This window comes from Cladosporium halotolerans, assembly GCF_011745625.1.
Source record: "Cladosporium halotolerans strain TM138-S3 chromosome Unknown Sca15, whole genome shotgun sequence".
NCBI classification, from domain to species: Eukaryota; Fungi; Ascomycota; class Dothideomycetes; order Cladosporiales; family Cladosporiaceae; genus Cladosporium; species Cladosporium halotolerans.
In genome coordinates, this window is record NW_027191466.1 from 338,268 (window position 1) to 363,268 (window position 25,001).

General features: G+C 56.4%; 10 protein-coding genes across 10 annotated transcripts; 8 read left to right on the forward strand and 2 right to left on the reverse strand.

Moving 5' to 3' along the window:
- Positions 1–507: 507 nt before the first annotated feature.
- Positions 508–1,764, forward strand: WHR41_05491 (uncharacterized protein; the record flags this gene model as incomplete). Its single annotated transcript, XM_069374096.1, has 1 exon — positions 508–1,764. One exon carries the CDS (start codon positions 508–510, stop codon positions 1,762–1,764), a length of 1,257 nt encoding a protein of 418 aa, XP_069229464.1.
- A 722-nt stretch (positions 1,765–2,486) lies between these two features.
- On the forward strand, positions 2,487–4,339 carry WHR41_05492 (uncharacterized protein; the record flags this gene model as incomplete). The annotated part of the gene is made up of 7 exons (XM_069374097.1): positions 2,487–2,805; positions 2,879–2,973; positions 3,035–3,283; positions 3,346–3,613; positions 3,684–3,904; positions 3,961–4,136; positions 4,195–4,339. 7 exons carry the CDS (start codon positions 2,487–2,489, stop codon positions 4,337–4,339), a joined length of 1,473 nt encoding a protein of 490 aa, XP_069229461.1.
- A 1,388-nt stretch (positions 4,340–5,727) lies between these two features.
- Positions 5,728–7,451, forward strand: WHR41_05493 (uncharacterized protein; the record flags this gene model as incomplete). Its single annotated transcript, XM_069374098.1, has 3 exons — positions 5,728–6,254; positions 6,312–6,322; positions 6,376–7,451. The coding sequence occupies 3 exons, from the start codon at positions 5,728–5,730 to the stop codon at positions 7,449–7,451; spliced, it is 1,614 nt and encodes a 537-aa protein (XP_069229462.1).
- Positions 7,452–8,068: 617 nt separating this feature from the next.
- WHR41_05494 (uncharacterized protein) lies at positions 8,069–9,226 on the forward strand (the record flags this gene model as incomplete). The annotated part of the gene is made up of 1 exon (XM_069374099.1): positions 8,069–9,226. The coding sequence occupies one exon, from the start codon at positions 8,069–8,071 to the stop codon at positions 9,224–9,226; it is 1,158 nt and encodes a 385-aa protein (XP_069229459.1).
- Positions 9,227–9,622: 396 nt separating this feature from the next.
- WHR41_05495 (uncharacterized protein) lies at positions 9,623–10,777 on the forward strand. Its single transcript, XM_069374100.1, has 2 exons — positions 9,623–10,024; positions 10,188–10,777. Exons 1-2 carry the CDS (start codon positions 9,824–9,826, stop codon positions 10,632–10,634), a joined length of 648 nt encoding a protein of 215 aa, XP_069229460.1. The 5' UTR covers positions 9,623–9,823; the 3' UTR covers positions 10,635–10,777.
- Positions 10,778–11,917: 1,140 nt separating this feature from the next.
- WHR41_05496 (uncharacterized protein) lies at positions 11,918–13,849 on the reverse strand (the record flags this gene model as incomplete). Its single annotated transcript, XM_069374101.1, has 1 exon — positions 11,918–13,849. The coding sequence occupies one exon, from the start codon at positions 13,847–13,849 to the stop codon at positions 11,918–11,920; it is 1,932 nt and encodes a 643-aa protein (XP_069229457.1).
- A 1,045-nt stretch (positions 13,850–14,894) lies between these two features.
- On the reverse strand, positions 14,895–15,659 carry WHR41_05497 (uncharacterized protein; the record flags this gene model as incomplete). Its single annotated transcript, XM_069374102.1, has 1 exon — positions 14,895–15,659. The coding sequence occupies one exon, from the start codon at positions 15,657–15,659 to the stop codon at positions 14,895–14,897; it is 765 nt and encodes a 254-aa protein (XP_069229458.1).
- A 540-nt stretch (positions 15,660–16,199) lies between these two features.
- On the forward strand, positions 16,200–19,753 carry chsG_0 (Chitin synthase G). The gene is made up of 3 exons (XM_069374103.1): positions 16,200–16,686; positions 16,748–18,455; positions 18,505–19,753. The coding sequence occupies exons 1-3, from the start codon at positions 16,627–16,629 to the stop codon at positions 19,467–19,469; spliced, it is 2,733 nt and encodes a 910-aa protein (XP_069229465.1). The 5' UTR covers positions 16,200–16,626; the 3' UTR covers positions 19,470–19,753.
- Positions 19,754–20,294: 541 nt separating this feature from the next.
- On the forward strand, positions 20,295–21,311 carry WHR41_05499 (uncharacterized protein; the record flags this gene model as incomplete). The annotated part of the gene is made up of 1 exon (XM_069374104.1): positions 20,295–21,311. One exon carries the CDS (start codon positions 20,295–20,297, stop codon positions 21,309–21,311), a length of 1,017 nt encoding a protein of 338 aa, XP_069229466.1.
- Positions 21,312–22,371: 1,060 nt separating this feature from the next.
- On the forward strand, positions 22,372–24,414 carry WHR41_05500 (uncharacterized protein). The gene is made up of 6 exons (XM_069374105.1): positions 22,372–23,271; positions 23,330–23,456; positions 23,508–23,628; positions 23,687–23,766; positions 23,823–24,104; positions 24,161–24,414. Exons 1-6 carry the CDS (start codon positions 22,542–22,544, stop codon positions 24,306–24,308), a joined length of 1,488 nt encoding a protein of 495 aa, XP_069229367.1. The 5' UTR covers positions 22,372–22,541; the 3' UTR covers positions 24,309–24,414.
- The last annotated feature ends 587 nt before the right edge of the window (positions 24,415–25,001 follow it).

A 25,001-nucleotide genomic window follows, 5' to 3' on the forward strand; every position in this document is an offset into this window, starting at 1 on the left:
GGTGTCTGATTGCAGAAATGCACAGAGCGCCAAACTGCTATACCACATGCTCGAGCGCCACTGACGCGGCGGCCGCTGCACTTCGTCACGCGTGGGAGGGCGCACATTAGGTTTTCTGACGACGATCCGAGGCCCGTGGCATGTCACTTGCGGCTCAACGTCGATGGAGGCAGCGCCGCCGCGCCTGCTGTGACAGCCTGTGAGTGGTTCTGCTCGACTGTTGTGTTTCATGTCCATCGCATTAGGCTCAGCCACCGCACTGTTGCTCGCCGACCTTCCTCGCTCTCCCTGATCGGCCGCCAATCGCACATCAAATTGCGCGTATAAGGTTTGGTGTTATGCCGCGCGGTAGAGCACGACTAGGAGATGGCCAGTCGGATAACATCCTGATCTATCATCCATTGTTTTTCCTATCTCGCTGAGTGTCTTTGAGAGGCATTCCCTTCTGGTTTCTTCAACCACATTCCTTTCACCAGAGCCCGTCGTTGTTCTGGTCCACACGCAATCATGAAGCTGAATGCCGCGGCCTCGCCGGGCGTCCTGTCCCTACTGAGCGTCCTCACAGCCGTCCCATCTTTCATTGCCCCAGTCGCAGCAGCTCCGCAGGTCGGCAAACTCGCTGAGACTCAGGCAACCAATGCCATTCCTGTCGAAGCACGCGACGTCCGTACCCAGATCGACGACTCGAACAACGAGGGCGAGAGGCACGACGACATTGAAGCCCCCAAAGGCTCAACCTTCTCTGGCTTCCCTTTCGGAAACGACGGCGAGGAGATTGCTACCTTCTGGAGCGAGAATGCCGACAACGAGCACGCCAAACATGCCTACATTATCCTCCACGGCAAGCTTCGCGACGGCGACAGCTACTGGACCACGATGAACGACATCCTTCAATCCGCCATCGACGACAACATCCCCGGCGCCGATGACGATGCTATCGTTGTTGCTCCTCAGTTCTTCTCCAAGAAGCTCAACTCTGGCCAGTACACCGACAACATGCTTGCTTGGGACGACGTCAACGCGTGGCAAGCTGGCGACCCTGCCATCCACCCGGACGACACCAAGCTGACCTCCTTTGACGCGCTGGACGCGCTTGTTGACGAGTTCTCCGACGACGACAAGTACCCCAACATGCAGAACATCACTGTCGTCGGACACGGAGGTGGTGCTCAGCTCAACGTTCGCTACGCGATGGTCGCTAAGACGCCAGCCAAGGGCAACGCGCACATTCGCTACATCCACGGCGACGCCTCCACCGCCGCCTACTTCACCAGGAACCGCCCGCAGTCCGTTAAGGGCGGCGAGGACCTCCCCAGCCGCGACGAGTGCGAGTACTACAACACCTGGCGCTACGGCTTCAACGAGTTCAAGGGCACGGCGGACGGCCTGAAGACGGCCAAGGAATACTTCCAGCAGTACATATCGCGCGATGTCGTCTCCATCGTCGGCTACGACGACACCGCCGCCGCCGGCGACACGCTATGCGCCGCGCGCATGCAGGGCGGCACCAAGCGCCGCGACCGCAACCTGATCTGGTGGCAGTACATTAACATGCTGGCGCGCACGAACGAGAACCTCGACGGCTTCCCCGGCACCTTCGACGAGCTGCCGGACTACTCTGACGTGTCCAACAACAAGATCAACACGCGGCTGACGGTCGTCGAGGACGCGGGCCACGACGCCGAGGAGGTCTTCAAGGGCAAGGAGGGCCGCGCCGCGCTCTTCAGCAAGGACGTCCCCACCGGCTGGAGGCCCGACGCCTGACGGCCAGCGAGTGCTGCTAGCCCCAGCGCTCTCCCTGAACAGCCGGACGAGCCCGTCCAGCAACCCGCTCCTAGCTCCGGCGCCGGCGGCAAGGCGTCGTCTTCTTCTTCCTCGACGTCCGCCGCCGGCCGCGTGTCTTGCGAGGCGGTCTTCACTTTCGTTGCCCTGGCGCTATGCCTTTTGGCCTTCGCTTAGGTTCCCCCCTCTATCTCTTACTCCCTGTAAAATTGCATCAGGCGCTCGGCGCTTGTGTTTGAACAGATACATAATAGACGCATTGGCGTGACAGATACCGAAACAATACACGATAGACTACTGTTTTCTCAATCATAAACCATCCTTCCAGATCCAACAGCCACTGTGCCATTTCCTATACAGGTCAAAGCTAAAACATGCCTCCTCAGAACTGACCACGAAGGCCCGTCTCGAGCCATCACTTGGCGTGCGGAGAAAACATGCGAGGGGTACAGTATGAAGACCTATATGCACTGTCGCGCATATCATAACCTTGGTAAACCAAATGCACGCGGGCTTGTGAGTCTTGGGGATCTTAGCTGAGTTCGACGAAGTCGGCGAACGGCTCCGGTATCGCGGCGTAATGAAGGTCCGAAAGGTGCACGCATGCATGCCTGGACATATTATATGTATATTCGCCTCAGCTGGGTCCGTCGTGGTTTGTTCACGGATCACTTTTACTGAGGTACTGATTGAATCTAAACGAAATGGCTCAACCAAAAACAGATCCCGACATCAAAACCCCAGCCGACCACCTCTCGCACCTCGAGCTCACCACCGACAAGCCACAACAGCCCGGCGAAGAACTCCCCGAGATCCTGCGCCAACTCACGCCCCCCGAGCTCGCGGCGATGGAGAAAACCATCGTCCGCCGCATCGACTTCCGCACCCTCCCCATCCTCGTCGTGCTGTTCATCATGAACATCCTTGACCGCAACACGATCGCCAACGCGCGGCTGGGCGGCCTGGAAGCCGAGCTGGGCATGTCGGACACGCAGTACCAGACCGCGTTGATGGTGCTTTGGGGTATGTTTTTTGTTGCTTTTGATTGATGGGTGTAATAGGGGAGTGGACGTAGCTGACTTGAGCGATGAAACAGCTGGTTACATCTCGATGATGATACCGTCGAACATGATGCTTTCGCTGCTGAGGCCGAATTTGTATTTGCCGACGGTGGTGATCGTTTGGGGGCTGGTATGTACCACCAACACCCGCCGAGAGGATTGTGATGTCGTGGCTTACAGACCGTGATCAGGTCTCCGGCGCGACGGGCTTCGTGCAGAATTACTCTGGCCTCGTGGCGCTGCGGTTCCTGTGCGGTGTTACTGAGGCGCCGTACTTTGTCGGAGCCATCTTCTTCCTCTCCGCATGGTACACGAAGACTGAGCTGCCTTTTCGCATCGCCATATTTTACCTTGGCTATACGCTTGCGTCGGCATTCGGCGGCCTCATCGCAGCTGGTATCCTTGATGGCATGGATGGCCTGGGCGGGTATCAATCTTGGGTACGATCCAGAGAGCACCATTGCATTCAAGACTTGTGTTGCTAATCAGCGCATCCTGACAGCGATGGATGTTCATCGTCGAGGGCGCGATCACCGTCGTCCTGGGCTTCTTCGCCTACCCGCTCTTACCTAACTATCCCAGCAACACGAAGTGGCTGAACGAGGCCGAGCGCGCTCTCGCACAGTACCGCCTGTCCCGCGAATGCGACGGCGACAAGGATGAAGTCGAAGAGTCGGTCTTCATAGGCCTGAAACAAGCGGCTGCGGATCCCAAGACTTGGCTGCTGGTCTTGATTTTGACGTGCGCTGTGATCAGCATGAGCTTCACTTGTAAGTATCGCACCTGACTTGATATGCTTCAGGGCTGCCATAAGTATCAGCAGCTGACGTTGCGACCAAGATTTCTTCCCATCCATCGTCCAGACGCTGGGCTACCCCCGAGTCCAGACCCTGCTGCTCACATCACCACCATACTTCCTCGCTTGCATCTTCTCGCTACTCAACTCGTGGCACAGCGGCAAGACGCAGGAGAGGTCGTATCACATTGTGACAGGAGCGGCGATCTCTGTAGTGGGTCAGATCCTTTCGACAACGACGCACAATCTCGGTGCCCGGTACTTCGTGAGTAACGTCAAAACCGCAAGCGAGCGCAAATCTCTAACAAGCGCATGATTCAGGCCATGTTTCTCCAGGCCATGGGCTCCTTCTCGATCTTCCAATTGATCCTGGCGTGGATCTCTTCGACCATCCCAAGACCCAAGGCGAAGCGTGGTGTGGCCGTGGCAATCTGCACCGCTGTGGCGAATGCGACGAATATCAGCTCCGCGTACCTTTATCCTTCAGCTGATGCACCGTGGGTAGACCTTTCTCTCGCTTCACACAAATAAGCTGCTAATAACCCTTGCATTCAGACTATACCGAAAGGGCTGCATTGTATTGACCGTTGCCCTTGTCACTTGCGCTTCTGCGTCCTTGGCTCTGCGCTTTTGGCTGAAGAAAGAGAACGAGAAGCTCGACAGAGAGGAAGGTGACGTCGGATTCCGGTATATCCTGTGAAATACCTCGGTCTAGATCTCCAGATGAACCGGTTACGCTGTACGGAAGCGCTGGAAACGCCCTTATCCGGAGGGAGAGCATGATGATTCGACGCTCATACATGGTACGCCGCAAGCGCATTTCTGCCTGTTGGGCTCCCAGAGGCGAGACTTTGGACGGGTGTCGGGCTAATTCGCGGTGGGCATTGCACGCGTTGAACTTTCCAAGCTGTAGCCAAGACGAAACGTTCCAATAACCATACCGTATGCACTCCGCGACCCAATCTCAGGCCTGCATGCGGCGGTCGGGGAACAGCCCGGCCAGGGGTCAGCGTGCTGAAAATACAAACGATAATCCCATCTTGACGCCGGCAATCAGTTCATGCCCTCGCCATGCAATTCCTGCATTCGCTCCTCGCTGTCCCGCGACTCGACGCGATCTTCTTGGCCGAGCGATGAGGTCGCTCGCTGGTGGGTCGGGACGTGAGAGTGCCTCCGTTTGGCCGATCCTTCCCGCCCCGAACCAAAAGTTTACCAACTCTTGTCGTGACGGGCCGGAAGAAATGCGGAGCTTCTTCGTTGCGGCTCGACCAAAGCTTCCTTCCATAGCAACCTGCAAGTATAGCAGATCTGTGGGCGGGTGCCATTCCTCGTCCGATCTCGAGGTCAAGACGGCCAGAATGAACGTGTATCGCGACAAGACACGGCGCTCGCCTGGCTGCCGTGCCCAGGCGGTATCTCGTCAATAGTACAGGCCGCACTGCGTTGCCGCCGATGCTATTCTCGTGTCTGCACGCGAAGGACCGAGATCAAGGGTTGCCGTCCACGTGCTGCATTGGCCGATCACAAGAACCTTGGGATGCAGCGCAAGCTCGCACGACTCGGCCACCAGCGACGCCTTGGCATCGCCGTAGACGCGTAGGGCTCTCGCTCGCTGCAATTTGGGCCTGCCCGCCAGCCTCCTGTCACAGCAAGTGCCGTACGGGATGCACGTACGACGCGCCCACCGATCCGCGCCTCCGGGACGCTCGAAGTCACAGGTACACACGGACGCCTCGCAATGCTTGTCTGTCGTCTCACGCCCTGGGCGCTTAACATGGTATACGTGACTTGGCGCGATAACTCTGCAGGCTTTCGGTGGGGGTGTCGTCACCGTCGTCTCGGCGCTGAGCCTTAACCATTCGACGGGCTCCACTCGGCCTGCCCAGTGCGGACGAACGTGCCTCCAATGGTCAGCACCGGTATGGCCCATCGCTGTGCCATTCCCAGTCTGGCATGTAAATGGCGACGCCGCACGTGTGAATCTGCCGGCCTGACGCCAGCGAGGGCGAGTTTAAAGGTAAGCATGGCTCGCTGTTGTTACGCAGTCGGTTGTTGTTGTAAGCACCATTGGTTGTGTCTCGTTCGATCATGAAGGTCTCTGCTATCTCGTTGGCGCTCTGCCCTTTGGCTACTCTCGCATACCCGGAGGTGGCACGTCTCCAGGCTCGTGACAATGGCTCCGAAGCCTACCACACCGACCTCTTCGAAGGCACTCGTTTGAAGGAGGACCAATCCACCCTCAATGCCTCTCAATTGACCTACACCCAACAAAATGGTCGAACCTGGTTCCAGCCCCAGGGTGCTCAGAGAGCCGGAGCGTCCGGCCCTCTTCTTCTGCAAGATTGGCACCTGCTCGACACGATGGCTACGTTCAATCGTGAACGCATCCCGGAGCGAGTCGTCCATGCTCGAGGTGCTGGCGCACACGGATACTTCGAGGTGACTGGCGACTACGCGTCGAAGTACTCGGCTGCAGATGTCTTCAAGCCCGGCACCAAGACGTCGATCACCATGCGTTTCAGCACGGTGGGTGGCGCCAGGGGTTCTGCCGATACAGCTCGGGATCCTCGCGGTTTCTCCATCAAGATGAGGACGAAGAAGGGTATTCTTGACTGGTACGTCTTGATTGATCGATTCAATTTGACGAAGCACAATCGCTAACATCGATGTAGGGTCTTCAACAGTACGTTCAATGGAACGATACCAGAAGCATTCACAGACGCTAACATTCTATAGACACTCCCGTTTTCTTCATTCGCGATCCGCTGAAGTTCCCTCGCTTCATCCACACCCAGAAGACCGACCCTGCCACGAATGCTCGTGACTGGAACACTTTCTGGGCATGGCCCGCTCAGTTCCCTGAAGCCATGCTGCAGTTCCTTCGTCTCCTCTCCGATCTCGGAACACCCTACGGCTTCCAGCACATGCACGGCTGGTCTGGCCACACATACAAGTTGGTTCAGGACGATGGAAGCTGGGTGTACACTCGTGTGAAGCTGGAGTCCGAGCAGGGCGTTCGCAACTTCACCGACGCCGAGGCCAAGAAGCAGGCGGGAGAGAACGACGCATGGGCCACCAAGTATCTCTACGACTCCATTGAGAAGGGTGACTACCCGGCATGGAAGGTCTCATTCGCCACCATGACCGAAGAGGAGGCTGCAAACTACCGCTATGATATTCTCGACTTGACCAAGGACTGGCTCAATGTCACCTACCACGACGTGGGGCGAATGGTCCTTACGCAAAACCCTGAGAACTACCATTCCGAAATTGAGCAGGCTCACTTCAGCCCTGCCAACATGGTGGAAGGTTGGGAGCCTTCGAACGACCCGGTGCTGCAGTCGCGTCTGTTCGCCTACAACGACGCTGCTCGTCACCGCATTGGTGTCAACTACCAGCAGATCCCCGTGAACTGCCCCTTCTCGTCCGTCGCCAACTTCGACCGCGACGGTCACTTGTCTGTGCACGGCAACCAGGGCTCGCGCCAGAACTTCCCCGACGAATACCGCGACAAGCTGAACGTCGTGGAGAAGCCCAAGACTGTGACCGAGCCAAAGATCGAGGGCAACCTTACCTACTACGAGAGCCAGATCGAGGGTGACATCGATTACGAGCAGCCGAGGGAATTCTACCAGGTGCAGCTCAGCCAAGGCGATCGCGACAACCTTCACAGCAACATTGCGGGCACGCTGGTCAATGTTGACAACGATGACATCCGCGAGACTCTGCTGGAGCAGTTCGGCAAAGTGGATGCGGCGCTTGAGCGTGGCGTCCGGGAGGCGTACCAGAAGGCTTTGGCGGCTGCGAGCTAAACGCCGCATTTCTATACTCCCTGTATCTGATCAGTAACGCACCGTGATGGAACGAATTGAATTCGTGACATGTTTTCAAAGTTGCCGCGGATATGCAGAATAAGGCGCCCACATAGTTCGCCCTTAGTAAGGCTGTCACGGCTGTCACGCAGTCATCTCCGCTGACCACAGAATGATTTGATTTCTGTACCTTGCTCGACAAATTAAACCAATCCTTGCATGACGCAGGTCCGGGCCTAGCGCCGTCTTTCAGTTCGTGGATCGGCCTGACGATCCGTCTCTGCCTTTCTCCGCTTCAACATCATAGCGCCAATTCCCGTTGCTCCATATGGTTTGGCTCAAAGACACTATTTGCTCTCCGGTCGTTCGTCGAACCGCATCCCCGCATCCGCCCAAGGGTCAACTTTGTGTTCTTCCAAATCACTCTCCAAATCATGATGCTGTGTGTTGACGCCGTTACCAACCCGCGCGCAGCGGTAGCTCCGGAACTCGTCACGTCACATCTGGATTGCTAAGTGGTTCTGCAGGATACATATATACGTCGGAAGCAGGTAGGTGATGGGTGATTTTCTGTTCTTCACAGCAATCATCTCCTCTCCATTGCTACCTTTCCAACAATGTCTGCCATGAGACAGTCCCTCACAGCAGCGGCCGCGGCCGCCTTCGTTGGCACCGCTTCGGCCATGACCTGCACCAACCTGACTGTTCCCGTTGAGGTCAGCGCCAGGAACGGTGTTTTCGACATCAAGGCGCCTCAGAACAACATTGAGGTGACCAACTTCATCCTCAACAACAGCCAGCAGGGTACAAACTACACCGCTGAGCTTCTGAAGGAGTACACCACTGTAAGCGGCAAGTACGATCTTGCTGCCACCTACTGTGTGCCTGGCGAGAACACCACCGAGGCCCCCAACACCGTCCAGATCCTCACCCACGGTATCGGCTTCGACCGCAGCTACTGGAACTCCCCGTACAACTCGGGCAACTACTCCTACAGCGCTGTCGCCACCGACAAGTACGGCTATGCCACCTTCTCCTGGGACCGCCTCGGCATCGGCATGTCCGACCACGGCGATCCCGTCCAGGAGATCCAGGCCCTGCTCGAGGTCGACGCTCTCCGCGCCCTGACCCAGGCCGTCCGTAGCGGCGCCGTCGAGTGCGTGCCGCCCTTCGAGAAGGTCGTCCACGTCGGCCACAGCTTCGGCAGCACGCACACCTACGCCCTGACCGCCATGTACCCCGACATCAGCGACGGCATCGCCCTCACCGGCTTCTCCCAGAACGGCACCTTCCTGCCCTACTTCCAGCTCGGCGGCAACTTCATCGACGTGAAGGAGAACGCCGCCCTCGCCCCCAAGTACGACCACGGCTACCTGGCCGCGGGCAACCCGTCGGCCGTGCAGACCAACTTCTTCTCGCCGGGCGCCTTCGACCCCGAGATCCTCGCCTTCGCCGCCATGACCGGCCAGCCCGTGACGATCGGCGAGCTGCTCACCATCGGCGGCGAGACGGCCAGCCCGAACCACTTCGCCGGCCCGGTCATCGTCGTCACCGGCGAGCGCGACGTGCCCTTCTGCGGCGGCAGCTGCCTCAACGGCGCCCCCAACGGCAGCTCCATCCCCGCCCAGGCCCAGAAGACTTTCACCAGCACCAACATCTCCACTGAGATCATCCCTGGTGCGGGCCATGGCCTTAACTTGGAGTACTCGCACCCCATGACCTACAAGGCCGTCAACGACTTCTTTGCCATGAGGGTTGGTGGTGGCAAGGCTTAAGGGTCTTGGGATGAAGAGGATGTGATGATGATTTCGTAATCTTCTTTTACCTTTATATAATACACGGCTGCCTGGTGGCGGCGAAGACGTAATGTAATGCCATGTGTATACACGAATTGGTTTCCTGCAACTTGTGCTTCAAACGCATCGTCCAATGTGCATTCTGTGGATTTTCTGTGTCGGAACTTCATCTACTGTTGGCCACAGATATTTGATAGCCAGCTTCTATACTTCTTGGGATGTGCTCGAGCTTCTGGAAGAGGCGTTTCAAGCGCTGATTTCTATGCTTACTTCCTCGCATGGAAGCCCACATGTTCCTCTACTCAGTCAGAACGTTGAGCATACAACGTTGGAACAAGACTAGGCAGCAAGTCGCGAGATCGATGAGTATAGTGTATCAGAATGGTGCAAGGCAAAGGAGTTGTGAAGCTCGACTCCAGCACCCAGCTCCTCCCACCCCCAAGCGCGGAACGCTTCCGAGCCCCCTGCACAACTGCCAGCAACAGCAGCGTGTCCTAAACACTCCCCGTCGCCGTCGTCGCACCACCCTTTCAAGCAAATAACGACCACTTGCTCGCTCGGCGAGAAACCGCCAAGATGCTCTTCGCCCTCGAGCTCCTCTTCGCCTTCCTGCTCCCGCTCGTCGCGGCGCTGAAATTCGACATCCAAGCCCACCCGGGTCACGAGTCGGCTAGCAAGGAGCGCTGCATTCGGAATTTCGTCGCGAAGGACCAGCTCGTTGTTGTGACGGCGACTGTTAGTGGCAGCAGGGGCGACGGGCAGACGTTAAATATGCATGTGAGTGTGGCCCTCAGTTGGGATGAGATTGGGGGATTATTTGGGGGATAGGAATTGTACGGAAGAGCTATGAGAGGGATTATTGCCAGGGAAACTTGCAATTGGAGCTCTAAAGCATATGCGAGTCCTAGGGCTAAAGTAATGCTGACACATCAACCCCCAGATCAAAGACGCCGTGAACAACGACTACGGCCGCCCGCGCGACGTCGTCGGCGAGTCGCGACACGCCTTCCACGCCATGGCCGACACCGCCTTCGACGTGTGCTTCGAGAACATCCTGACGGCCACGCACGCGATCGCCGACCCGTACCGCAACGTCGAGCTCGACATCGACATCGGCGCCGACGCCAAGGACTGGAACGCCATCCAGGCCGGCGAGAAGCTGAAGCCTGTGGAAGCGGAGCTGAAGAGGGTGAGCGAGGTAGCGTCGGAGATCGTGGCGGAGCTGGACTACTTGAGGGGCCGCGAGATCAGGCTTAGGGATACGAACGAGAGCACGAACGAGCGCGTCAAGTGGTTTGCTATCGGCACCATGGGCATGTTGATGGCGCTTGGTGCGTGGCAGATCGTGTACCTGAGGGCTTACTTCAGGTCGAAGCATTTGATCTAGGAGCTTGGGTGGACATATGTACGAGACGAATTGAGGATGCAGCGGTGTTGTGCACAGGTGAGCTGCTGCCGCCGTGTATGACACGTGCATGCCCTGTCATGAAAATCATACTGCCATATTGTTCAAATTTGCCCCTTGATTTATGTCCTGGACTGCCGAACCATGAGACTGATCTGTGATCAATGCACTGAGGGGCAAACCCTTGTGATGTTACGCATGGTCCAGAAGCTGCCTTTCGCTCATTCTATTTCTCAAACACTCCTATGATCCGACACTCCCCTCACTTGACGAGGGATTCCTCTTCATCGCTCTGCGCTTCGCTGCATGTAGCATTTCGATGGCCACGGCCATCAGAAAATGCGATTGCTGCTTCCAGAACCGCCAGGAACGCCTACCATCGAAGAAACAAACACAAACGTTCCGAGCACCTACTTGACCAAAGATGAGAGCACAAAAGCCGCAAGGCGCCTGCCAAAACCCAGGCCCAAACCACAACAGCTCGACCAAATGTTTCCGGCATAACTCGGAACCCATCACAGCCTATACGAACTCATCCTCTGATGCATTCAAAAACAACCTCCGCCGGCACACAGCCCTCCTATCACCATACCACCAACTCCGCACCCACACGGCCCCACCAACACCAACACCCACCCCCTGCCCGCACCGAAAGAGCATGACCTGCACTCACACAGCCCTCCTCTCCAGCACGGCCAACTTCACGCCCTACACCTGCCGCTGCTCGACGACCTCCCTGCGAGCCAGCAACAAAAACAAAAACACGCACGGTCCTCACCCGACTGCTCAAGCGCTAGCAGAGTGGTGCTACTGCTCGAACGACAAGGGGCACAGTTCGGCGGCACGGAGGAGGTTGAGGGAGCTGGCGTTGGGGGATATGCCGAGGGCGCTGGAGAAGCAGAGGGAGTGTGCGGGATTGAGGAGTGGGTTAGGGAAGGGGTTTAGAAGGTGGAGGTGTAGAGAAGAAGGAAGGGGTTTGTGAAGTGTGGTAGATTCACGGAGAAGATTGTGGGTTTGGTGCTGGGATTGAGGGATTGCGGGACCTGGTGTTTCTTTTGATGGACAGAGGGGTTGCAGTTCTGACTCTTTTCCTGCCATGAACTCTCTTTGGTATTTTCATTGTCTACAGGTCCTTTTGTTGGAAAGAGGGGTTGCGTGGATGACTGTTGTCCAGCCATGAGTCCTCTCCAGTATCTTGACTGCACATACAGCAGCCTTCTATCGAAACCAAACAATACCTTTTTCACCTCCTAAAAGACCTACGCTCAATACTCCGCATCCCTCCTCAACAATACCTCCCCACCACCAACGTTGCTCCTGCCAGCAACACTACTCTTCAGAATCCCCGCCCCAACCAAATCCCTAACAAGATCATAGATCAGCCCATCGCACCCCGGCGCCGCCATAATATCCACCGTGACGGGCAACTTCTCCTCATGCTGCGTAATGTTCGAAAAATACGTCGCGTCCCCAATCGGCACGACGAAATCCGGGCCCCCGCCAAAAGTCGACATCATCGCGTCCGTCCAGCCCGTCGGCGGCTTCGGGGCGCCGCGGTACAGGTTCCTGTACTTCGTGTCGGCCTTCGAGCCGACGTAGAACAGGAAGCCGTCGCTGCAGGTCTCGTCGTTGGGCGCGAGGACCTCGCTCGAGAACCAGTCGGAGAAGACTTTGCGCTTGCGGTTCTCTTCGGCGAGCTGCGTGGGCGGGAAGGACTCGCCGAAGGCCCAGCGGGCGAGCGGGGAGGGGTTGACGAAGGGTTTGCGGCCGTCGTTGGCGGCGGCGTAGTCGGCGTAGAAGGGGTCGCGGACGTTTTTGATTTGTTGCTGGGCGATTATGACGGGGTAGGTGAGGTTGAGGTAGGCGTCGAGGGAGGCGGTGACGTTGGAGGGCTGGGCGGCGGACCAGGCGGAGGGGAGGTCGATTGTGGTGGTGTTGGCGGCGAGGAAGGCGGTGACTTGGTCGAGGAAGTTGATCAGGAGCTCGTCGCCGGGTGCGGAGGCTTCGGTGGGGAAGCCGCTGGCTAGGATGCGGTTGGGGTGAGTGGAGGGGAAGCTGATGTTGCCTTGATAGAGGACTTCGGCGGCGTCAGCCCAGAGGAGCGGGTCCCGGGTGAGGAAGCCGGCGGTGTCGAGCTCGGGTGCGAGGGGCATGGCGCCGGTGAGCTCGACGAGGTTGTGGCTGGGCCTGTTTCCATAGACGCCCTGCACGTTGGATGGAGCACGGATCGAGTCGCCAGTGTCGCTGCCGAGGGTCAAGTCGAGCCAGTCGTAGGCACCAGCGCCAGCTCCAGGGCCAGAAGACGAAGAGCTAGGGTCCTGGTACCCATCGCCTCTGGGGTTGAAAGGGCTGTGGTAGTCGACCCAGTCGGCAGTCGGAACCTCTCCGTTTGCGAAATGCGAAGTCTTCATCTTGCCGCAGATAACAGCGCCAGCATCGATGAGCCTCTGGACAACGACTGCCGTCTCGTCGGCCGGCGGGTAGAGGCGGTACCATGCTCTGTTGCCGTTTGACGTCCTTATGCCCTTGATGTCGAAAATGTCCTTGATGCCTAGACGCACACCAGCGAGAGGCTTGTCTGCAGTCTTAGTGTAGTAGAGCCTGGACGGCACCGCAACAGCTAGGGACTGACCAGGAAGATTGGCCGGAAGGATGCTGAAAGTACCGTCGGCAGCGGGGAAGAGTGTTTCAGAGAAAGCGCCAGTGAAGTCGCTGTAAAGTCTCCAAGCCTCATACACGTCGCCGGTAGATGACACAAAGTACGGTCCGTTCGGAATGCTATTGTTGCCTGTCACGGCGCTGCTCCAGACGCTGGTCACGTTCTCGGCGTTGCTCAGCTTCGGGGAGAAGCCACGGCGGCCGTACGACTGTTGGCCGACATACTGGACGAACACAGACTCCAGGAAGCCAGCGGAGAACACGTCGTCCGTCGAAGTGAAGTTGGACACCGCAGCTCCAAAGTCTTCAGCGCTGTAGCCAAAGTTTTCGGTCGAGATGATGGTCAAAGGCGTCAGATCGGCTGCCTTGACCTTGCGAGGAAGCGAAGAGGCATCAAGGGTGGCAACAGACTCTGCTGGGACATAGAACGAGACGCCATCAAGCACGACCGTCTGACCTGTGGATGAAAGAGAAGAAGCGAATGTGGGAACGAGAATGCAGCATGCCACAGCGGCAGCTGAGGAAAAGAGAGACGGCATAATGGAAACCCTACTGGCCTTGAAACAAACTCACCTCGATTGCCTCATGGGCGTCGCCATTTATATGCTGCAACATTCTCTCCTAAGCCGCGAGCAGCAGTGAGGACACATGAGAAAGTCAATTGCTCTAAGGAACGACCGACGGAGTGGATACCGCGTCCTCACTCCACGCGGTCGTGCCCTCAATAGATGCTTCCTTGGTGATCCACGGCTAAGCCCCGGCGGAAGGATCTAGGAAGCGTATCCTGGCGATCTGCGTGTCAAGGCTTCTATACCAGAAAACTGAATTGTGGTGAGGTTCCGACTCCACGATAATAACGCGGCGGGATGCCGCGTGGGGCCAATGCGGGGCGAGTCGCATCCTCCTACGCCGTGCTGAGGAGCTGCAGATCTGTTTTGTCGCATTCGTTTCTTTCTCACTTCGCATATTTGAAAATCGCACGTTTGAACCTTGATGTCTGACGTCGTGGCCTCTGTAAAAAAATCTGATCTTGGAGCAGATAAGATCCGGCCAAGGAAGCCGTGCCACTTGGCGAGCGAAGATCACTTTCTCAAGCCGCAGGCTGTTACGCGATAGCAACCCAGAAATCAGTCATGAGTAGCCCTCCCACCACTCCCTTTGACATTGGAAAACCCAGGGACCACGCACGTGTTGCAATATACTGCGATGTCGGATGAGCGATATACCAATGCTGGGGGTAATCGTTTAGCACATAGGTTGCTCTGGCTCCCGGCTTCTCATCGCGATTCGAGATGGCGTGCGCTTGAGGAATTGCGGTCTGCTTCATGCTTGGAAAGGTTTCTCCGGCATTTCGTCCGTACGATGGATTAGACGGGGAGGCCTGCGTTGATCGTACCTCGCACGATTTTTAATCTACATTCTTTGCGAGTGCACCACGGAGGGGTCGAGGTTGCGCATTCTCCTCGAGCAGGCTTCACGGAGCGAGCACGGCGTCTGAAGAGTGGTCGATGCCAGAATGATGTTCCCCGTGCTTTTGAGCTTCTGCGTGACAGTCCGCACGGCTAGCAACAAGCCCACCCCTTATCACAGATCCTCCCAAGGCAAAGTCTCATTGAACACTTCGGTCCCGCTCTTGCCTCCTTTCCACTCCATGAGCCGCTGAACCTCACCTTCAAGATCCCCGAACAACGCCTTCCTCTTGCGTCCCGTCCAGCCACGAGCACGGCGCTTCCCATTCAAGGGCTCGCTCATGCCATACAAGTCCTTCGCAAAGGGCTCGTACCCTCGCGCCAGCTCGCCCTTCTGCACGTCTTGGAGCTCTTCAAGAGTGAAAGGAGGGTTGATGCCTATGACTCGCAAGCTATGGGCCGGATATTTGAGGGCAGGGCCGTGGAGCTCGAGGAAGCGGCGCTCCTTGAAAGCGTGCGTGACGACCGTTATCTTCTCGGGATATTTGCCGACGATCTGCTTGAAGCGGACGATGGAGAAGAGCAGGTTCTGAAAGCTGTCCGTCGCGTTCGTCTCAACGTCGACCCTCGCCATGTCCACACCCAACTGATAGGGGTGGGCTTTATTGAACGCGAGCCGATAGCTCTCAGCCTCCGTGCGGTTGATCATATTTTGCGTTTTGCCGCCGGAGAAGAGCAGAAATGAGTACGGGTCCTGCGGCAGGATTCTGACCCCTGCGAAGATGTGGGCATGGAAAGTGTCGTGCTCGCCGACTTTGCCGGTGCTGGGGTCGGAGCGCTGGAAGTCCTGCAGGATCCATGAGCTCTCATCGCTCGGATGACCGCCTTTGTATGTGGCATGGCAGCAGACCACGATGAGGTGCGTGTAGATCATCGGCATTTTGGAGCATATGGCTGGAGTCAGAGGCTACGGAGTCGCCGAGTCGTTTTTGCTAGTTTCTAGACGAGAGACGGCAGCGATTGCCGATACGACAGCGCATTCGTGCGATTGCGTGCTGTCGTGCGACAGTCCTGTATGCAGTCGCCGGGGCGGGCGTGCGACAATGCCTTGTGCGCACGAGTCAAGAGAACAGGTGGATGAACGAGTCAAGGATTCTTCACAAGGCAGATCTGCCGCTACCACAGGGTGTGGGTCTCTCAAAGGGCAGGCCACATGTGAGGTGGGTCACATCGTGTGTGAAAGGCGACGGCACGGTGGCAAATGAATTCCATCCTCCTTCTGGGCGCCTTTTGCTTGGGACACGAGGTTGCTCGAGGCGCAGCAGCGGGTGTAGCGGGCTGGTGGTGTTTAGCGCGAGGAAGGATGATATTTATGGAAAACCGTTGCGCGTCGAGAAACCGGGGGTGGAGCTGCGAGGGCGAGGAGGAATGGTGGACGCGGAAGAGCGCGTGACCGGCGTTGGCAGCAGACCTGCACTGCAGCGCGAGGCAGATATACAGACGCAGCGCGGTAGGTAGCGTTGCGGAAAGCCATAAGCACTGCAATCTCATCTCGCGGGAGCAGTCAGCGGCATCTTCAAACATTGGCGTTTCGCCCAAAGGCCTGAAACAAGGAGGCGGATTGCTGGCGCCGCCGTTGGCCACTGACGACCCTCGGACCCTGCAGGTCGCTCCGCCAGCGAGCTGCCCACCTCCGCAACTCACATTCTGCCCTGCCATCCACTAGCCAGCCCTTTGTCTCCCACTGCACGCCTGGGCATCTTCACCTACATCTCCTTTCCATTCTTTATCCGCGGCACACACATTGCCTCCTCATTACCATCATCGCGTAGACCGCGCGATACCGCCGCTCATTCGCGCCGCTTGACGTCCTAGCCTTCCGCTTTGCGGGCATTCCAGCAGACACCATGGCATATCAGGGAGGAGGCGGCTACGGCGCTCCCCACCGCGATGCCTCGCCCGCCGGGGTATGTGTGAAGCGCTCGATTTGCACGTGAATGACGTGGAAGCTAACAAATTGATGATCAGCAGCCCTACCACGCGCCTCCACCGCATCACGACAGTGATGAGGAGGTCGAGCGTTCCCTTCTTCACACCAACCCCAATGGCCCTTTCAATGGCCCCTTCGACGATCCCACCAGCCGCACAGGAACTCCTGGCGGTCCAGACACCCGAGGCTACCAGCTCGAGGACTCCTACATGGGAGCTCATGCCCCTTACAATAACGGCTATCAGGAGGACACAAGCTATGCGGGTACCACCTTGCATGACCCAGGCTATGGCAACGCGCCGGATCGCGTACCCAGCCCTTATTCGAGAAGCGAGACCGGCAGCACTGAAGCGTGGGCAGCGCGCCAGGCACCCGGCGCCAGCGCTCTCAAGCGTGGTGCTACCCGCAAAGTGAAGCTGGTACAGGGCGCTGTCCTGAGTGCCGACTATCCTGTTCCCTCTGCCATCCAGAACGCTGTGCAGGCGAAGTACAGGAACGATTTGGAGAGCGGTAGTGAAGAGTTCACTCACATGCGCTACACCGCTGCGACTTGCGACCCGAACGACTTCACCCTCAAGAATGGCTACAATCTCAGGCCGGCCATGTACAACAGGCACACGGAGCTGCTCATTGCCATCACCTACTACAATGAAGACAAGGAGCTTACTGCGCGTACCCTTCACGGTGTCATGCAGAACATCCGCGACATCGTTAATATCAAGAAGTCGGAGTTCTGGAATAAAGGAGGCCCGGCTTGGCAGAAAATTGTCGTCTGCTTGGTTTTTGACGGTATCGACCCTTGCGACAAGGGTACTCTCGACGTGCTGGCCACGATCGGTGTGTACCAGGATGGTATCATGAAGAAGGACATTGACGGCAAGGAGACCGTTGCGCACATTTTCGAGTATACCACCCAGCTGTCGGTCACCCCGAACCAGCAGCTCATCCGTCCCATGGACGACGGCCCCTCCACTCTGCCTCCCGTGCAGATGATGTTCTGTCTGAAGCAGAAGAACAGCAAGAAGATCAACTCTCACAGATGGCTGTTCACCGCCTTCGGCCGCATCCTCAACCCCGAAGTCTGTATTCTTCTTGACGCCGGTACCAAGCCCGGCCACAAGGCTTTGCTCGCCCTGTGGGAGGCCTTCTACAACGACAAGGATCTTGGAGGTTCTTGCGGTGAGATACACGCATTATTGGGACGCGGTTGGAAGAACCTGGTCAACCCACTGGTTGCTGCCCAGAATTTCGAGTACAAGATCTCAAATATTCTCGACAAGCCGCTCGAGTCCTCGTTCGGTTACGTCTCGGTGCTGCCAGGTGCCTTTTCCGCCTACCGATTCCGCGCGATCATGGGACGCCCTCTCGAGCAATACTTCCACGGTGACCACACCCTGGCGAAGCAGCTCGGACCGAAGGGTATCGAGGGTATGAACATTTTCAAGAAGAACATGTTCTTGGCCGAGGATCGTATTCTGTGTTTCGAGCTTGTTGCAAAGGCAGGCAGCAAGTGGCATCTGACCTACGTCAAGTCTTCGAAGGGTGAGACCGATGTGCCAGAAGGTGCAGCTGAATTCATCGGACAGCGTCGTCGTTGGTTGAACGGTTCATTCGCCGCCACCATCTACTCTTTGATGCATTTCGGCCGCATGTACCGTTCTGGCCACAACATCATCCGCATGATCTTCCTTCACGTCCAACTGATTTACAACTTGGCTAACGTTATCATGACCTGGTTCGCATTGGGTAAGTAAATTGCGCGTTTCTTGCGACGCACATCACTAACTCCTCCCAGCTTCTTACTGGCTGACTACCATGGTCATCATGGACCTTGTCGGAACACCGAGCCCGAACAACAACAACCAGGCGTGGCCTTTCGGCAACTCCGCAACCCCGATCATCAACACCGTCCTCAAGTACATCTACCTCGGCTTCCTCCTACTGCAATTCATTCTTGCGCTTGGAAACAGACCGAAGGGTTCACGCTGGTCTTACATCACATCTTTCTGCGTTTTCGCCATCATTCAGCTCTACATCATCGTGCTCTCGCTCTACCTTGTCGTGCACGCATTCACCAAGGGCGGCTTGATCGATACCAGTGGCGACACGTCGAAGGTAATCTCGGACTTCTTTTCACCTTCTGGAGCTGGTGTCATCCTTGTCGCTGTTGCAGCAACTTTCGGTCTCTACTTCATTGCCTCGTTTCTCTACCTGGACCCGTGGCACATGTTCACCTCATTCCCGCAGTACATGCTCGTTGCCAGCAGCTACATCAACATCCTCAACGTCTACGCTTACAGCAACTGGCATGACGTTTCCTGGGGGACCAAGGGATCCGACAAGGCCGACGCTCTTCCCTCGGCTCAGATTAAGAAAACGGGTGACGGCAAAGCAGCCGTCATTGAAGAAGCCGACCTATCACAAGCAGACATCGACTCGCAATTCGAGCAGACCGTCAAGCGCGCTCTCACGCCTCACGTCGCTGCCAAGGAAGACACGAAGAAGACGCTGGAGGACTCCTACAAATCTTTCCGTACCCGTCTCGTCACCTTCTGGATCTTCTCGAACGCCCTCCTCGCCGTCATCATTACCAACGACAGCGCAGACAAGTTCGGCTTCAGCAGCGGCGCCACCGACCGCACGGCCAACTTCTTCCGCGCGCTGCTGTACGCCACGGCAGCTCTGTCTCTCGTCCGCTTCCTCGGCTGTCTGTGGTTCCTCGGCAAGACTGGCTTGCTGTGCTGCTTCGCCAGGAGATAGACGTGCAGTCTGCGTCAAACGAACGCCTGGTGCTTTGTTTCTACGCGTGGATCACCACCGATTGTTGTGGCCGATTATTGCATGGAAGGGCCGTAGTGGTGGGAGCGAATGCCTGCCCACATTGGAGACTGCGGCGAGGCAAGAATGCTTGGATATGGCCTTTTCTTCTCTACGACAGCGGCTTCTTCTCTAGTGTCTTTTTAACCCCCACCAATGTTGGGAATAGGGTGTATTGGTAGTAGCGATATGCCATACGAAAAGAATGTTTGGTTCTCAATACAATACGTGCAATGACGTCTTGTGACCTCCATGTCCTGAGAAATCGAAATTTGCCGTGATATGCCTAAACTGCTGGCGAGCCATAAAGAGCGCAGTGTGAGAGTGTATAGATGTGGCATTGTGCGGGACACTTCATTCGATCAATCAATTTTAGCCAGCCTTGCAGCTTCCGAAAGCCAGACCCCGCGTCGGCGTGCCAACCTTCGTCCGAAAGTTTGCAGGCTTTGGTCGACCACGACGTGTCCGAGTATAGTCAATATCATAGTCACTCCGGCTGAAAAATCGGTGTTAATAGTCTAGAGGAGAAGGTAGTACGTTACACGTCTTTTTTTGAACGGAGAATGGATACATTCAGACATGATGCCTCTATCACATGACCTCATACACCTCAAACTTTCGGATGAACGATGGTGAAATTTAGTTTGGGCTGGAGCTTCAACTGTAGTGATCGACGAACAGCTGCTTCACACCGCGACACCTCCCCTCCAAACAGCGTATACTCTAGCTAGCACGAGCATACCGTGTCAGCTACACCTCCAACACACCATGGCAATCACAGTCCTCCCACCCGCGCCCGCCGCGCCCCCACCAAACCCCAAACCCTACCACGACGACGCCGACTCCTCCCCCTCCGACGACGAAATGGACATCGACTCCCTCCCCACCACCAAATCCCGCACGAACACAACAATCATCACCCCCGGGCAAACCGTCACCGACGACCCGCAATGGATGCGCGGCCACGGCACCACCGCCGCCCCCGACTCCAGCACGATCCGCTCCACGCTCGCGGGCACGCTGCAAAAAACCAACAAGCTCCTCTCCGTCGTGCCCCTGCGCGCCCGCTACACGCCCGAGATCGGCGACCTCGTCATCGGCCGCATCGTCGAGGTCCAGGCGCGCAGGTGGAAGGTCGACGTCGCGGCGCCGCTGCTCGCGAACCTGCTGCTGAGCTCCATCAACCTGCCGGGCGGCATTCTGAGGCGCAGGACGAGCGTCGACGAGCTCAACATCCGGTCCTTTTTTGGAGAAGGCGAGCTGCTCGTCGCGGAGGTGCAGGGGCTCTTCCAGGACGGCAGCGCGTCGCTGCACACGCGCAGCTTGAAGTACGGCAAGCTGCGCAATGGGCAGTTCATGGCGGTCGCGGGTGTCGGCGGCGGGGCGGGCGTGGTGCGCGCGCGGCGGCAGATCTTCACGCTGCAGGCGCGCGGGGGCGAGGTGGATGTCATTCTGGGTGTCAATGGGTACGTGTGGATTGAGAAGAAGGCTGAGGAGGCGGCGAAGGAGAAGGAGGAGGTCGGGATCAATCGGCTGGAGCAGAGCACGAGCGAGGCGGTGTATTCGAGCCAGAACGACGAGATTTCGGAAGCGACGAGGAGGGATATTGCGCGCGTGGCGGGCGTGGTAAGGGTATTGGTTGAGGGAAGTGTGAAGGTTGACGAGGAGAATGTGAGGAGGGGGTATGAGGCGGGGTTGGAGTTGGATGAGGAGGAGGGGGTGGTGGATTTTTTGAACGGGGAAAGGGGCGCGAGGATTTGTGAGATGGTGTTGAGTGGTGCGTGAGGGGAGGGATCTTGACGGGTTACAACGATATTCTGACCAGGCGCGAGACTGCCTGGGAGGATTCAATTTCAGACGACCGAGCTGGCCGACCAGAGCCAGACGGTAACCGTCCAGCCCTGCCATCACCGGAGGAGCCTGTAATCCGGATCTGGAGGGCCGCGCTGCGAGCACGCCACGAGGGTACAGTGGATGATGCCAGGGGATCATCATGAAAAGCATGCGAGCACCGATCTCGACATGCAACAGGATTTCACTTCGTCAAGAGGCTCGCTCTGGCGGAGAAGCAAGCAAGCTCCGTCATGATCTACCAATTGCGCTGGAATAGCTCCGTAGACATCGAATCAGTAGCTGAATGTATCCGGGAAGGGTACGAGGGGCGTCTTTCGCGACCATTGTTCTTCTTCGATCGAGATTCACTCGTGATTCCCTTCCTGGAAAGATCACAAAAGTCAACGAACAAGTGATATGTAACAAACGCACCTGGCATAAGCATTTGACACCAGACCACGAAAACAATTGCAAGTACGGAATCATTAATCAACAGTAGACCGCACAGTATACCTGATTAGGGTGCCACAAGCAACGACCGCAGATCCGATCGGCGCTGTATCGCTTTGTTCCTGCACGCAGAAACTTTCAGACAAGAGGGGGAAAAAAGGCCTATGGGTTGGGACCAAGGTTCAGCCACTCTGAGATTGGTGCTGCCCAACAGAGAAGAAAAAGGCAAAGCAAAGCACTATACCGACCACGTTCGGCTCAACTTTTCAATCCGCAACCCGATTCACATCGGCTTTAGCAGTAAGCCGAGCAAATCCATAACAGCGTGGATTTGCATTAGAACGATATCGGCCCTCCCCCGCTCACCGTGCTTCGTTTTCCGGCACGAGGCACCCCGCGATCCCGCCTGGGCACACTTTAGTCCGTCTTCCTTGCATCCTTTCTACCCGTGCCACCCAATCCCCATGCCTCAATGTCGACAGTGGGGACATTTCGCGTCTCGGGGTATCATTAACCTCCCAGCGAAATCGTAGATACTGCGCCCTACTACCGCCATGAGCGCCCTACTCACCCACGCGTGCGTGTTGCTGCGCTCTTCTCTGTGTCATCGGTGTTTGACTTTACTCTGACTAAGTGGATTCCTCTTCCTCTCTTCTTTTTCGTGACAAACATTCGGCAGATGTTGGCTAGCATTTAATTTCGTTCGCCAATCCTTCTACTGCCTTGGCGATCATGTTCTATACACATCAGGACCGTGATGACGACTACAAGCCGTCCAGGCAGGAGGTGATCGAGGAGAAGAACAACTCCGACAGCAGCTACCAGTCTCATGAGGATGATCTGTCCGCTCTCGAGCGTATAGCCACCCAGGAAGACCACGAGTCCTATGAGGAGTCCCACAAGACTGAAACCAATGGATCTCGAAGGCCCCAGCAACACTCACTCGAGCTTCGCCAGACGGCAAGCAACGTCCTCGACCGTGTCGCCTCGCGAATCACAACTCGCTCCATTCGTGACCCGCCTCCGCCTCCAGATGGCGGCTTTCAGGCATGGCTGCAAGTCGCCATGGGCTGGCTCATCATCTTCGTCACATGGGGCTACGTGAACTCCTTCGGCTCTTTCCAGGCTTACTACACGCAAACCCTGCCCGAAGATGCCAGCACGATCAGCTGGATAGGCTCTATCCAGGTGTTCTTGACTTTCTTCATTGGAGCCTTCTCGGGACGCTTGCTAGATGCGGGACTTTTCGTGCCTACGCTGTTCGTTGGTGGCATTTTGCAGTTGCTGGGGATCTTCATGATGAGCCTTTCCACCAAGTGGTGGCAACTATTGCTGAGCCAGGGCGTATTGACCGGCATTGGTGGAGGGATATTTTTCTGTCCGAGTATGGGTTTGATCGCTACATACTTTTCTAATAGACGTGCGCTTGCTGTGGGCATCACTTCTACGGGCAATTCAGTTGGTGAGGATACTTTTTGGGTCTGTTTTCCGACAATCGGTACTGATCTTTTGCTTGTTAGGCGGCATGATATACCCCATCCTGACACGTGAGCTTCTGCCGAAGATCGGGTTTGCTTGGACTACGCGTGTACTTGGGTTCTTGAATCTCGGCTTGTTGGCTATTGCATTTGCTTTTATGCGCCCGAGGTATCATTTTTTTCGCAACTTGTCACAAAATCTTGATACTAACGTGTTCAGACTTCCACCTCGAGCGACTGGACCTATCATCGACTGGAAAGCATTCACTGAGCCTGTGTACGTGCTCTTCGTTGGCGGCATCTTTTTCGTCCTTTGGAACGTGTACTTCACGTTTTACTACGTAAGGCTCCCTGTCTTGACGATCCAACTTCGTCCGCTCGCTCACATAATACCGCTAGATCGCTTCTTACGGCATCGAGAATGCCGGACTGCCTTACTCAGCTTCGACAACCCTGGTCATCATCATCAACGGAGTCGGGTATGTCAAGCCATCAAGGTACAAAGCACTCTGACCATTTCTAACATATTCTCTAGAATACCAGCCCGAATCATCCCGCCCTTCTTTGCCGACAAATTCGGACCTCTCAATACTGTGGTCCCTGTCCTTTTCTGCGTCGCAATCGTCTCTTACACCTGGCTCGCCGTCGACAGCACTACCGGCTTCTACATCTTTACCGTTTTCTACGGCATGATCAACGCCTCATTCCAGTGTCTAATCCCGACGGCCGTTGCGAGCCTGACGCCGAACTTGAACGTGGTGGGCACGAGATTGGGGATGGCGTTTGCGACAATTTCTTTCGCCGCTTTGACTGGCCCGTGAGTTCGACTGCTTTTTATACTAGGCGAAGCATCAATCACTAACTCGCGTACAGACCTATAGGCGGTGTATTGCAGTCAGCCAACAATGGCAGCTTTGTCGCGCCACAGGTATGGGCGTCGACGTCTGCATTACTGTGCGCTTTTCTGGTATTGGGCGCCAGATTCAAGAAGGGCGGCTGGGATCTCAAGGCTCGATGCTAGGGATCAATGGAAAAAGACGTGGTTTCTGGAGCGCGATTGGCGTACATGTTTCTTTTTTGCTTTATACCCCTTGCATTTTACGAAACGCGCATATGATTTTGGGGTATACATAGACTGATAATGTTTTGCGTAAGTAATAGATGGTACCGAGTTGTTATTACTGCGGCGTTGTTTAGAAAGTTCGCCTGCCACTTCTCGGAAAATTTGTGGCCTGTCAGTTAGTAGCTTCTCCACGGGAGAGCTACATCTAGAAAACCTGGGAGGGATGGTACTAAGGGAACATATTCATGTGCATTAGGAAGCTACCATTATCGGCGTTTGACAATAGGTACACTCCCTTCCAAATCGAGCTTCAAGTGCTACTATCTCCTATAGAAATTGGGAAGGTTGTATCCTCCAGAGATAGAGAGCTATGTCACAGAACTGGTGGTTTAATTGCAATCCAACCCTTGTCGACGTCGGGCTCGGGTGAACTTTGGGTCCGGCGTTGACATCAGGTGGGCCAGAACCTGGACCCTGCCCGCATCAATGTGAATACTTGGAAGTTGCGTGAAGTCTCCTTGCCTGCTTCAAATCGGCGTCGGAACAATTGCATAATATGGTCAAAGCGTACATGTACTGCGGTAGGTAGGTTTCATCCGTCGGCCACGGAGAGAAGCGGAGGGCCGAGAAGGTGGAGCCTTCATGCATGAG

Coding starts and splice junctions, on each gene's coding strand:
- chsG_0 (XM_069374103.1), top strand. CDS start 16,627: ATGGCATATCAGGGAGGAGGCGGCTACGGCGCTCCCCACCGCGATGCC. Junction 16,687..16,747: donor GCGATGCCTCGCCCGCCGGG/GTATGTGTGAAG, acceptor ATTGATGATCAG/CAGCCCTACCACGCGCCTCC. Junction 18,456..18,504: donor CATGACCTGGTTCGCATTGG/GTAAGTAAATTG, acceptor AACTCCTCCCAG/CTTCTTACTGGCTGACTACC.
- WHR41_05500 (XM_069374105.1), top strand. CDS start 22,542: ATGTTCTATACACATCAGGACCGTGATGACGACTACAAGCCGTCCAGG. Junction 23,457..23,507: donor TTTGCTTTTATGCGCCCGAG/GTATCATTTTTT, acceptor TAACGTGTTCAG/ACTTCCACCTCGAGCGACTG. Junction 24,105..24,160: donor TTCGCCGCTTTGACTGGCCC/GTGAGTTCGACT, acceptor ACTCGCGTACAG/ACCTATAGGCGGTGTATTGC.
- WHR41_05495 (XM_069374100.1), top strand. CDS start 9,824: ATGCTCTTCGCCCTCGAGCTCCTCTTCGCCTTCCTGCTCCCGCTCGTC. Junction 10,025..10,187: donor GGCAGACGTTAAATATGCAT/GTGAGTGTGGCC, acceptor ATCAACCCCCAG/ATCAAAGACGCCGTGAACAA.